The sequence below is a fragment of the Athene cunicularia genome (genome assembly GCF_003259725.1).
Source record: "Athene cunicularia isolate RWA chromosome 2 unlocalized genomic scaffold, athCun1 chr2_part1, whole genome shotgun sequence".
NCBI classification, from domain to species: domain Eukaryota; kingdom Metazoa; phylum Chordata; class Aves; order Strigiformes; family Strigidae; genus Athene; species Athene cunicularia.
In genome coordinates, this window is record NW_020799095.1 from 45,635,708 (window position 1) to 45,649,411 (window position 13,704).

General features: G+C 40.8%; 1 protein-coding gene across 1 annotated transcript in view; it reads right to left on the bottom strand.

The window, feature by feature from the left end:
• Positions 1 to 3,183: 3,183 nt before the first annotated feature.
• ACTR3B (ARP3 actin related protein 3 homolog B) overlaps positions 3,184 to 13,704 on the bottom strand; it is a 28,147-nt gene continuing 17,626 nt past the window's right edge. Inside the window, exons 10-12 of the mRNA XM_026843144.1 lie at positions 5,247 to 5,372; positions 4,718 to 4,801; positions 3,184 to 4,133 (exon numbers count right to left, since the gene is read on the bottom strand). Of these exons, the coding sequence (XP_026698945.1) occupies positions 4,038 to 4,133; positions 4,718 to 4,801; positions 5,247 to 5,372 (306 nt within the window). The 3' untranslated portion in view covers positions 3,184 to 4,037. The remainder of the gene's footprint in view (positions 4,134 to 4,717; positions 4,802 to 5,246; positions 5,373 to 13,704) is intronic.

The window sequence follows — 13,704 nt, forward strand, 5'->3', positions numbered from 1 at the left end:
TGAGATTGACTTGCCCTTGGGATACAGTTCTGCTACTCTCTTTGAAGCCAAACAGACCATGTCAGACATCTGCACCTAAGGATTCAGCAGTTATGACAGAGCAAATACTAAGGTATTGTCTAAGAGGCAGTCCTTAGGAAAAGATCAGGAAAAAGCATACAGAAATGAAGTGGCTTGCCCCAAAGGATGCAGCATGGCCAAGGCTGATACGTTAGGTGACAGTAAGAAATAGAAAGGAATCTAGAACAATGCAGGATCAATAATGCCAAAGAAAAGTCTTTTCCACTGACTTTGGGTCAGACCCTGAGTGTTTACAGGAGACTCATCATATGCAATACAGCAAGAACAAAAGCAGCCACAGAAGCAAGATGTGAACATGCTATCCTCCTTCTTTCTTCTATCACATACATTTAGCTTGCAGAAAATAAACAAGTAATTGAAAAAAAAAATACATGGACACCCCTTCACTATGTTCTTCGTGCTTTACTTTTTGCAAACATGCTCTTGCTAGGGACCAGCATATCAAAATGAGGTAACTGGCTATTCCTTTGCCATAGTTTTACTTAAGTTTTCATTCACTGTAACTATCTGACAGCCACCACACAGCACTTCTTAATATTATGCAATGCACTTTTCAATTAAGTAGGAGGCTGCATACCTCTGCTCAGTATCCCTGGTGGTTTTAAATAAGCTTTTCACTTGTTTCATCTCCAACACTTGTTTGGCACAACACTAATTTTTCCACATGAGAGAGAACCCAGTGATCATAAAGAATGAATTATTTACAAAAAGTTCACGTCAAGACTTCACTAATTGTAGTTAATTGAAAGTACCACACTGAACACATGCACAATGCTCTTCAGGTTCATAAAAGCCTTAAATACTTTTAACTACTAATGACAAAAGGAAAAGGCTCAAAGGATTGGTAGCAGGGAACAATACCTTCCACTTTTAGAGCACTGACTCAAATTAAGTCAAAGTTAATCAAGTCTAAAACACATCATTTGCCAATTGGTTGATAGGGACAGGTAATCCCCGTTTCTAATGGGCATATGGCACCATAAACATTCAAACTCCTCAGAAGCCCCAGTTATAACTATGCAGACTAACTGAATTTCTTGCTGTTGTTTAGCTTACCTATGCTCTGTCTCCATGCAGTTCCACCACTGAAGCAATGCTTGTTGACCTAGAACTTTACAGTGTTTTTCAACAGATTTTAAAGCATTTTACAAGCCAATAAAAAAAGAGAACAAACCAGAGGAACCAACTTCACAAAACTCCTTAAGCAACCAGCAGCAAAGCTCAAGACTTGTTTAGGTCCAGGTTCATTGTTCTATACAGTAAACTTGCAGTTTCACCAAACATGGTGAGCCAGTCTAACAGATTATTGAATTCAAGCAGTGGGGAGAGTTTTCTGAGAGGTTAGCATGTCAAATAATCTCACAGAAGTGTCCTGTGACCACCAGAGCCTGCTCCAGGGACAAAGCAGTAGCACAACCCCTTCAGCAAGTGCAAGTATTAGAGAAGCAAATTATTACCCTCATCAGGCTACAGAAATCTGCCCTGATGCATTAGGTTTAGAGAGAGGACTCTTTAAAAAATCAGACTTTGCAGAAATGCACTAGTAACTGCTGGTGTGTGTCTGGAGGCAGAATAGATACCTGCTGGCTCCTCTGGCTTTACATCTTGGGTTCAATTCCTTCCTCTGTCCAAGAGGATTTAAATCCAATGCATATGCTGCTTCTCAGGTGAGCACCCAAAAAAAGCAGGTCAGGGAATCCATTTTCAACTTACTGTTCACAGATCCTTGTGGTTATTCATTAACTATTTGCAGAGAATCCATAAAACATAACTGAAAAGGCAAGCTTACTTACCAGCAAGCTTAAATTAGCCCAACAGTAGTCAGCAAGACAGAAGAAAAGGGGCTAACAACTCACATTTGCATCTGTTCTCTGACACATCTCATCTTGAACATTATTCCACTCAATGGCTGTTTTAAACTCACATGGTCTGTAGTGTGGTAGGTAGGTCAGCCTTCCAAAAATTTGAAGAAAGGGCAACTCAGATTCAGGCAGGACATACGAACATTCTGCATTAGTATTCTTACTACCAATGCTTTTTACAAAGAGTGAACATGAGCACATTTCCTCATCTGTTTTTAACATGAGCCTGGATTTCTTTTTGAAAGACATTTCCCCCACCCCCCAAAAAAATGGGTGCCCAGGCCTTAACTCAGAAGCATTTAGCAGAAATACCACATCCTGCTAACTCTAAGATATCTCTATGCCTGGCTAAAACTGGTTGCAGGCCCCATGTAACTATGCCACAACGCAAGCATTCCCTAATTTGTAGGACCAAGTGAGCATGCCAGCGCTTCAGCCCATGCTTGCTCAGGGTACTAAACATGTAAGTCTTCCTCTGAAGCCTGACACCGCCATGTTGTGCTCACTGTTCTGGATTCTGCTGTACAGGCCAAAATCCTAAGTAGCCAGCAGTGCAGGCACAAACTTGAAACATAGATTTAAACATAGACAAGATGATGTAACACTGGAACAAGCTGAAAACAGTACACATTATATCAGATTACGCATCTGTCTTCATGAGAGGACTGAACAAAGTATCCTTAAACGTTTTTCTCCCTAGAACTGAGCTTCAAGTTCAAAAGAACTCAGAACCAGGCTTGAATCATGGTGTCCCATCTTGTTTAATTTCTAATTTATGCTGAATAAATAACTGCTAGGTCTCAATCCCTCCATGCCAGTTAAAACCAATTTGATGTCTTAAAATCCTTACTGCGGTACACAAATTGTTACAAAATCTCTGCTGACAGAAGTCAAACAAATATCAGCACAGACAGAGTAAGTAGAATTTCCTACTCTATTTAGATTTAAACCACAGAAAAACAAATGCTGTGTCTATAACACAAGAACATCAACCCATAATGGTGTAGTGAAGCCCTGGAACCAGTTACCCAGATGTTCAGAAACTTGAAACCTGACTGGCCCCGAGCAACCAGATCTGACTTTGAAGTGAGCCCTGCACTGAGCAAGAGCCTGGACCAGAAATCTCCAGATGTCCATTCCAACTTCAGTGGTACTGTGATTTCACATACATTGACATATAAAGCTAACCTTGTGTGATAAAGTGGAGTAGTATTTAAATCAGGACTACCACAAACATTCATAAAGATGTTAACAGCTTTTATTTCACTGGTGCAAGGCCCATGTGTCATCCACCACTCACCAACATCAAAACAAAACATCATCTTCTATAAAACAGTTTCAGAAAATTCAAAACAAAGTAACAGTGGCTATAATAAACTTCATACAATACTGTAAATCACTTAGTTTGCGTCATCCAAACATGAACAAATCAGTTTCTAGCATACATGGCTTTTTTTTTTTTCCAAAAATACCACCAGCACAACTCCAATACATGCCTCACACCTGGAAATGCGTAACATCACTCCATGACATTGATAGCTGTTCGTGCTTAGAACTAGTCATCAATTAACCCTACCAATATCATAAAATACAAAATGATATGAAAAACCTACATTTACAAAGTACAGTCCCAATCCTGCAATCTAATCCTTCTGGGCAGGTATCGGCATCCATTCCAACTCCTCTGAAGGCAATGTGGTATTTAGTGCTCCATTGCTAAAGATTTGATTGCAAAATCAGGGCACAAGTGGGAAAGGTTTAAATCTTTCCACAAGCAGTAAAACACTGCCTTATTCTTCTAGATTCAGTTTCAGTAGTATTTGCACAACATCCTAAACCAAGACTTACCTATTCTCAATTACCTCACATTTAGGCATAAAGAAGGATAGGTTTTGAAGTAGTCAGCAGAGAAATGGCTTTTACTGAAATGACTTGGGGCTGTAAGTTGTGCTTTAGCGCACTGCGGTGATCCAAATGCTTCCAAGAGATAACCATATCTTGCTTCAGTATTTACAGTATCTGCTGCTGTCCTCTGCTTTACATGAGTTTCTTCACCAGCAAGGTATCAGATATCTTGTTTCCATTAGACAAGCATTATGACATGACTCCAAAAACAGGATTATGACGACAAATACTAGGGCCATACTCTTCATAGTCTTTCTTGGTGTGACATACTTGGAAAAACTCTGGCTATGAAAATAAAAAAACAAATACTCTCAAAAGTGTAAGAATATATCAAGTAGAAAAACCAACAAATAAACTAATGCCTTAACGTTTTTGGAGATTGCAGCTCTGTGATATGGTATTACATTTTTGGAATAGAATAAAACTAGAAACATTAGAATATGAATACAATTAGTCAAGAAAAGTTTGTCTGGACAGAAGACTTTTTAAACACAGCAATGAGAAATCTCACTTTGGAGATGGGAATTGCTCCCATTTTTCTGTATTTGCTTCTTTCTCAGGTTTAAGACCATTGATTTGGATCCTATATTCCTGAAGTCCTAACTATTCTCTAGTGCTGACTTCAAGAATAAAGGGACTATATTGCAACTACCCTATAAAAACTACTTCAGAATTATATCAAATCATGACACCCTTACTCAAGTAAAGCTCCCACTTGCCCCGAGATAAAAGTTGGGTAAGGATTCCAGATTGTGACACAGTTTAGGCTGTCACAATAAAAAGGTTTAAAACTTAGTACTCAGATCAAATATAGCCAGAAAACTACATGCAATAAAAAAAAATTTAGAACAGTTTTGATAAAGACTTACTGTTGAAGCCAGCATGGAACCACCAAACCAAACTGCGTAACGCTGCATGTGATGTGTTATCACTTGAACTTCAACTGGTTTGGGCTAAGAAAAACAGTTCATATTTAGTTGGTTTACATTTTTTGGCAAGATCCTTATGAACTGAAAATGCTCAGACCCAGACATCTTCACCCCTCCATTCACATCACTAACTCACACTTATTACTCAGTCTGCCATGTTCCCTAGGAGACCAAGTCGTAACAGTCTTCATGATTAGTATGCTGAAGGACACAACAGTTAAACCCCCCTTGTCTACTGCTAACATCACATATCTCCTAGAAGGGAAACCAGAATTGCCTAGAGACTGCTCACAGTAGCTTTAAGATTCCTGTAAAGACATGTCATATGTTGCAATGCTACCAACACGTTTAACAACACATATCTATACTATTTATTTTAAAACACTGCATTTTCACTAGTGAGGTGAAAATTTTGAATTTACTTTCTTTCACCACTCCTGCAATTAATGCATCTGATATGCTTACTTACTTTTATCCGACCACCACTGAGTTCCTCGCTAAGTCGCAATCTCGCATCCACTACTCTCTTCAAATCCCTTTGCAGTCGTCGTCCAAAGTCCCTGAACATTGTGGATCCTCCTGAGAGGACCACATTCTGTGAAGAAAGTAAGTACCCATTCTTTAAATCCACCTTCAAGCACAGTTCCCAAAAGACAGCACTGTAGAAGTGACTATTTGGATCTTAATATCATTAGGAAGCTGGCAAGCTACACAGAGCACCTTAAGCATTGCTCAATTTCCACAGGAGGTCCATGGTCCCCTACTTTCTCCCCTTTAAAGAAGAGAGTTTTATGTAGAATATGTTACTACAAAAGAATAGTTAACATTAAAACACTGAGTTAGAACCAGACATGTGCAGAGCAGCACAAATAAAACACTACATCAAGAGGTTTCCCAGGGATGCCCACAGTAAGCAGTTTTAACTCTGATACGAAATAAGGCTCTAGCCTTATATTACTGTTATGATTCTTTCCAAAAGCTGTAAAGTTATCTAGAACTCAATATTTTTAAGAGCTAAACTTCTCTAAACATTGCAACCAGTAAGTCCAATGATTCTTCAAAAAGGTACCACACATCCAAAGAGGAATGGAGTATGGAGAAAGGTACTATGCCTTTCACTTTTTCTGTCTACACCTGTTTGCCTGGTGTTACTTAAGTTTTCAGAACAGAACCAAAAGCCTCTTAAACTGGACTTGTACGTGGATTTTCAATAGAGGTTTTAGAATGTCACAACCTTAATTCTGATAACACTGTAGGATCACAGACTAACACAGAAGTAATTTTAAAGGTGAGGGGATTCAAAACAGGAACCCTAGAACATGAGTGGCACCAAAAAAGCATTTCATAATCAGAAAAATTAACTCTGTGATAAAACTGCCTGTGTATCCTTGAATACTGCTCAACTGCAAACCAAAGTGCCAATTAGTGCATACTAAAACCACTTATATGCCTTAGACATGTTCACTAACAACTCAACCAAGATCAAGTCTTGTTTGGGCAACTGCTTGACAGGATCTGTTGGAAGACAGTCCTGAAGGGTATAGGGGTTCAGGAAGGCTGGGCACTCTTTAAGAAGGAAGTGTTAATGGCTTAGGAGCAGGCAGTCCCCAGGTGCTGTAAGAGAAGCTGGCATCAGAGAACACCTCCCTGGCTAAACAGGGAGCTTTAGCTGCAACTCAGGGAGAAAAGGAGAGTTTACATCCTTTGGAAGAAGAGGCTGGCCACTCACAGTGATTACAAAGATGCTGTGAGGATATGCAGGGTGGAACTCAAGAGGTCTAAAGTCCAGCTAGAAATTAATCTGGCTTCAGCAATCAAGGACAACAAGAAATGTTTCTATAAATATGTGAGCAGCAAAAGAAAGATCAGGGAGAGCCCCCATCTCCTGCTAGACACAGGAGGAAACATGGTAACAAGTGATGAGGAAAAGGCTGAGGTGCTTAACGCTTTCCTTGCCTCCGTCTTTAAGAACAAGACTAGTTGTACTGAGGGAATCCAGCCTCCTCAGCCAGAAGACAGACTGAGAGAACAAACACCCCCCCCATTCCAGGAAGAGACAGTCAGTGACCTACTGCATCACACAGACACACACAAGTCTATGAGACTGCATGGGATACACCCAAGGGTGCTGAAGGAGCTGGCTGGGGTGCTCACCAAGCCGCTTTCCATCATTTACCAGCAGTCCTGGCTGACTGGGGAGGTCCCAAAATACTGGAAATTGGCCAATGTCACACCTATATATAAGAAGGGTCAGACAGACGATCCAGGAAATTACAGACCTGTCAGCTTGACTTTGGTGCCAAGGAAGCTGATGGAGCAGCTCATCCTGAGTGCCATCACACAACACATGCGGACAACCAGGTGACCTGGTTATTGGATGAGGAAAAGGCCGTGGATGTTGTTTACCTTGACTTTAGCAAGGCCTTTGACACCGTTTCCCACAGCATTCTCCTGGCAAAACTGCCTGCTCCTGCTTGGATGGGCACACGCTTTGCTGGGTAGAAAAATGTCTGGATGGCCGGGCCCAAAGAGTTGTGGCGAATGGAGTTAAATCCGGTTGGCGGCCGGTCACAAGTGGTGTCCCCCAGGGCTTGGTTTTGGAACCACTCCTGTTTAACATCTTTATTGATGATCTAGACGAGGGGATCGAGTGTACCGTCAGTGAGCTTGCAGACAACACCAAGTTGGGTGGGAGTGTTGATCTGCTCAAGGGTAGGGAGGCTCTGCAGAGAGACCTGGACAGGCTGGAGCCATGGGCTGAGCCCAACTGGAGGAGTTTCCATAAGGCCAAATGCCGGGGGCTGCCCTTGGGCCACAACTACCCCCAGCAGCGCTACAGGCTTGGGGAGGAGTGGCTGGAGAGCTGCCAGTCAGAGAGGGACTGGGGGTGTTGATTGACAGCCGGCTGAACAGGAGCCAGCAGTGTGCCCAGGGGGCCAAGAAGGCCAATGGCATCCTGGCTTGTGTCAGCAATAGCGTGGCCAGCAGGGACAGGGAAGGGATCTTACCCCTGTCCTCGGCACTGGTGAGGCCGCCCCTCGATTCCTGTGTTCAGTTTTGGGCCCCTCACTACAAAAAGGACATTGAATGACTCGAGCGTGTCCAGAGAAGGGCAACGGAGCTGGTGCAGGGTCTGGAGCACAGGTCGTACAGGGAGCGGCTGAGGGAACTGGGGGTGTTTAGTCTGGAGAAGAGAAGGCTGAGGGGAGACCTGGGAATGGCCTCAAGTTGTGCCAGGGAAAGTTTAGACTAGATGTCAGGAAGTATTTCATTCCAGAACGGGTTGTTAGGTGTTGGAATGGGCTGCCCAGGGAGTTGGTGGAGTCCCCATCCCTGGAGGTGTGTAAGAGTCGAGTTGACACAGCACTGAGGGATATGGTGTAGCTGGGAACTGTCAATGTTAGGCTAATGGTTGGACTAGATGATCTTCAAGGTTTTTTCCACTCTGGACAATTCTATGATTCTGTGATTATACACCAAGGGTCAAAGGACTTTCTCTCAGTAATCGTTTCTGACACTGCAGACCAAGACTGCATGTAATGAAAGAATCCCTGAAACACTGTTTTCAGCCAAGAAGCCTGCACAGAGATCAGAAGAGTCAAAGATGTATGTAGCAAGTGTTCTCACTTGCAGAATGCAGAAGTAACCGCTTGGATTTTAAGCAACAGATAAAGAAAATCTTGTTTGTAACTTCTGAAGTGAGAAAAAAAAAGCTGTTGGTTTATTAATAAAAATCTCTGTACATCATAAAAAACATTACAGCAGGAAAAACTAATTTAGAGTATAAGAGTGCATAACAAGTCAGGTGTACTTAGACAAGTGCACATTCCCATAACACTACTGAAATATTTCCCAGAAGAAAAAAAGAGGACAGAGAAGAGGAAAGGAGCCTTATGTATAAACCAGAGTCAGAAACCACAGCTGGCCCTAAAATTCAATTAAGAGGGAGATTCCTTCTGCTCTCCCTATACACAAGAACATCTCTTCCCCTGCCTCAAAGTGATCATGCACTCCACATGGGAAAATTGCTAATGGGGGAAAAAAGACAACCACCAACCTAAGTGATGAAACAGCAATTAAAAAGAGATGCCATCAGAAAATATTACCTGGAGATAATGAAGTTGGAAAAGATGGTGAAAGCAATAATTCTACTCAAAGCAAATTAAACTTCAAGTACACTCCATAAAGTGGAGACAATGCTAATACTCAAACCAGATTTCAGAATACACTTGAGAATAATTGTTTGAATACATCTGAGACCAATTCATGCAACTACAGAGTTAGCAGTAACATTGGGAGGATCTTTTATCATTACAAGGTTAGAAGCTAAGAGGTTATACCTTCCTCAAATGAGGATTATTCAAGTACTTCTACACACTGAATTAAGTTTAACAGTAATACTCATCAAGGAGAACAGAAACACTAGGGTATATTTGTTGAAAAGGTGCATCATCTCATTATCACATATTGGATAAACCAGGCCAAGAATTCTGGAAAGGTAACTACGTGACACCAACTGCTGTTATATGGTTATTTATAATATGGTTAATTATACAGCTGCAGTTCCTCTGTTCCCTGCACTTCTTATCAGCACTGGGCCAAATCTGTGCTAACTCTTTAGCAGAAGACTGCTCACATACAGGATTCACTAAGTTAGCACAACACAGGAGGTCAGAAGCCAGGCAGTCCTCACTCACAACAAAAGCAGAATCCATACCCATTCCCCAGTCCTTAAAACAACACATCCACCACTTACAAAGGACCCAATGAAGGTAAGAAAAGGGCAGATAAAAGCAAAAACAACCCCCAAAAAACAACCAAGAAACCACCCCACCCCCCCCAAGCAAATACCTTTTCTAGAATAACTGAGTGCAACACAACACAGTAATTTCAGTAACTGCTTAATGAAAAACATAACAGTGAAGCATGCTGAATGCATCTGTGAAGAAAGCTTACTAGTGATGTTTGGGTTCTCAGCCCACCTGGGCATTCCCTGGCCTCCCAGAAAAAGACATCAAGGAAGTTAGGATTTTTTTCCAACAGATTCTTTTAAACAAAACTTACTCCGATTTTACTCTGCTGAAACATGCTTCACTGGTTTAACAGCTAACACTGATCATCATACCATCTTACAGAAAGAAGCTCCAGCTGATTTTTACTTTTGTAAGTAATATTGAAAATTTGTTTCAAAAGCATGTGTTCCCTTAGAAGAAAGGGATTAAGACCTTCCACACACATGAAAAAACTAACCACAACTAAGAGATGAAAGCAGGCCATTTCTCCAAGGAAACCAGGGCGTGAACACCAAGCATCTCAGGGGTCTGGCAAGAAATTTCTCACTTCTCATCCATACCTTTTGCTTGTCTTATGAACTCTAGGATATTGAGTTTGTCTCCATACCATTTCTGGTATTATCCCTGTACAGTGTAATGCTGCAGACATATGAAGCTACCTAACAAAACCACCCAGTTACTGAAACAGAAATCTCTGACTAAAGTTTAAATAAAAACTCCAAAATGTTAAAATTAGTTTCTGCAGAACTCAACACTACCAAACACAAGGTGCTGAACTGGTTTGATCATCGTTACACTGCACCTCGTGACATGGTATACGCACACTCTCAGCTGAACAGTTCACACTTTGCAGCATCAAGCTGAGAAGCATCCCCTGCTTTTCTGGTAAATGCCAACTTTAACACAGTCCAGCTTCCCTTCCTTCCAAACAATAGCCTAAAATAAAGTTGTTTAACATGACACAACCACACAGACGTGTAATGAGAACAATACATGACTTAATAATTATGGGTAAAAACTGGAAAGTTCAGAAGCTGAAGCCAAGCACTTCATGAGCAAGCAAATCAAAGATACATGCCTCCTAATTGAGTTAAAACAAGGCAATATTTGCCAACGCTGTATGGGAAGTATAAGGTGAAATATTTTTTTTATATATATATATATATATATATATATGTGTGTATATATATATATATATATATAAACACAACAAATCTATTAAAGAAGTAAATGTATTGTGAGAAACACTTTTTTAAAGTACGTTTGACTTTTAATGATGAAGAAACATTAAGATTTAATGTTTAAAGATTTAAGCACATTTCCGTTCTGCAGAAATATGCCTGCACTCAGAGACAAAAGTAACCACAAAATACTGCAAGATGTATTGAGCTATTGTTAAACTAGCTAGCAGAGGTGATGTTATAAATTTAATTACAGCTGTGATAGGAATAAAAAGGACTTCTCAGTACTCTACTCAGTGCTACACTAACAGCGTTAATCACTTGGGGCTTCCAGCCCAAGTGATATTTCTGCTTCCAAAGGTAGCAGTAATACCTTTTGTTTGCCATGTCTTATGACTCAGATCTAATGGTCTGCAGTTTCTTCAGCCTTACCCTCACCCACAGAGCTTCCCCACTATACACTTAGTCATTACTAGCAAACCTTGTCATTTTGCTGAAGCACAGACAAGCAAAAGGCAGTTGAAATCTATCCAGTCACCTTCTTGAGGTTATCTACAATTTCGGAGAGAAAAGGAAAGAATAGGGGTTGATACAGCAGATAAGGTGGGCACCTTCACGGGCTGCATTTCTCTGTGCAGCCCGCAGATGTCCAGCCGAACGCCGCACAGCAGTCTGACAGCGCCATCTACACACCATGCAGCGCAGGGGAAGCTGTTTTCGCACAAAGTATTTGCCAGCAATTCAAGTTAGAAGAGATCTTAGGGAGGGGATGTTTACCACCCCTTTAGCCTCCTGCATTCCAGGCGTCTCCAGGTTTTGAGAATGGTTCGTTATGAGCTGGGCAGACAACAGTTCAACCTTCAAGAGAACACTGATACAACTCTAGTCCAAATCTTAATTGTATCAACAAGCTCAAGTTCACTATGGTGCACAACAGCTGCACAGCCAGATAAGAAGTCTTTATTGTTAAAATCTCATCCTCATGCACCTGCGTTTACACCGAAAACCTGGATGATTTACCAACAATAAAACAACATACTTGCCAATACACCACAGTTCCCACTTCATGCAATGCTTTCAGCTTGAGAAGCTATCTTAAAAGTTTGAGGTCAAGGATGCTACAACTTGATCCATCATGATTTCAATCACAAATACTTAAATATGCTTAGTTATGATCTTTCAGAGATATTTCTGACAGAATTAACCTGGTGTCAGATGTCACTTATCTTAAATTCTTCCATCCATGCATTTGTGCCAAAAACACAGCAGACAAAAGTTCAAAGAAATCAATTGTTGGGACAATGATCCTACACTTATATACTTCCTACTGGGAGAAGGCACAGACCTCAGAGCTGTCAATACTCTTCTTATCTGCTGCTACCATCTAAACTCTGGAAGTATCTGGGGAGAGACTCTGGATGAGGAAAAAGGAAGATGAAGTAGAGTGTGGAGTAAGAGTGACAGTTTCTGAACTTGTTATCAACCAAAAAATACTTAGTAGAATACCAAGCAGTTTTAAGAACTTCTGAAAGCCTTTTATCCACCTTTAAAGTTATTATAACTATATCCATTGTTAAATTCAGCTACCCTTTTTTTGACACTAAGTCTCGAATCTCATCCCGCAACTGACAAACATTAGTACAAGTTTCAGAGCATTTCCCGGTTGAAAAAAGACTTTTAAATAGCAACTAGTATTGAAAGCATCCAACACTAGCATCTGTTGTGGCTATACCACAGAGCAAATGTTCCCCATTGATACAAGCTGGGTGTGCATTAGTTGCACTGTTTAGCAGTACACTCATAGTAACCTGAACTCTGGGGGAAGGATCGCATTTTTCTGTGGAGTGTAGTCCCCACCATGCTATTGCCCTCTCTAAATTCTCTGTATTTATGTGGTATCAGTTATACAACATATTTGTATAACTATTAGGTAAGTATGAGGAAAGGCTGTGGAACAATATTTTGAGAAAGAAGGAAGCTAAAGAATTCTCAAAAAAATAAAACTAGATGAACTATACACAGGACACTCTTCCCAAAGAATGTCCAGGGTGATGCAGTGCCTCCCTGAACCCCACAAAAGCATGACTGCATTTCTAGCTGCATGCATGATGGGTCATTTTTCAGTGGAATTCAACACACAGGAGTGATCAACACAGCAAGGATATCAGATTATTTCAGCCATGTGGTAAAATCCAAAATTACTCCTCTATCATTTCACCTGAGCATTCACTTTAAATTTCATTCTGCTTTCTGAAGATTTGGGTTTGTTAAAAAAAAAAAAAAAAAAAAAAAAAATCCACCTTACTTCTTCACATTTCAGTGCAAGTCCTGTGGTTCCAGACCCAGAAGTCTACCCATCTTCTTCCATTTTAGCAGAAAACAGCTCATCCCAAGCAACCTAGAACTCTCGACTGTGTTGAGACACACAGAATAAGAGTATCAACCCATTCTTCCAAGCAATCACATTAAGATGGTGTAACCATGGGAATGAAGAGTGCATTGCTGGCAAGTGTTATACAATTCAAAAGGTTTCATCAAGTGCGAAAGAATGTTTGCTTGGTGTTGAACAGCTAGAGGCTGTTGGATGTGGCTGAATAAGTCACTCTTATGAAGGTCCTGCCAGTCCAAACATCAACATAAGGTAAGATAACTGGCCTCATAAGAGAGATGTTGATCAGATTGGGAAACAGGGATACTGGCAAAACTAGCACAGAAAAATACCACAGGACATCAACAGATGGGCTGTGAAACAATGCTTCAAATGCTACATACCATATTTAATCTGCAAGGAGCGTACTTGCAAGTATTTTCTGCATTAACACTGGGGAAGAATCCAAATACATCTGATGGAAACCCAGCTCCAAAGCACAGGGCCTTGGCTAACCACCACGAAGCACTATGGGAAAGTGAAACTGATATAACCACAGAAACTAAGAGAAAGTGTAAGTGGATT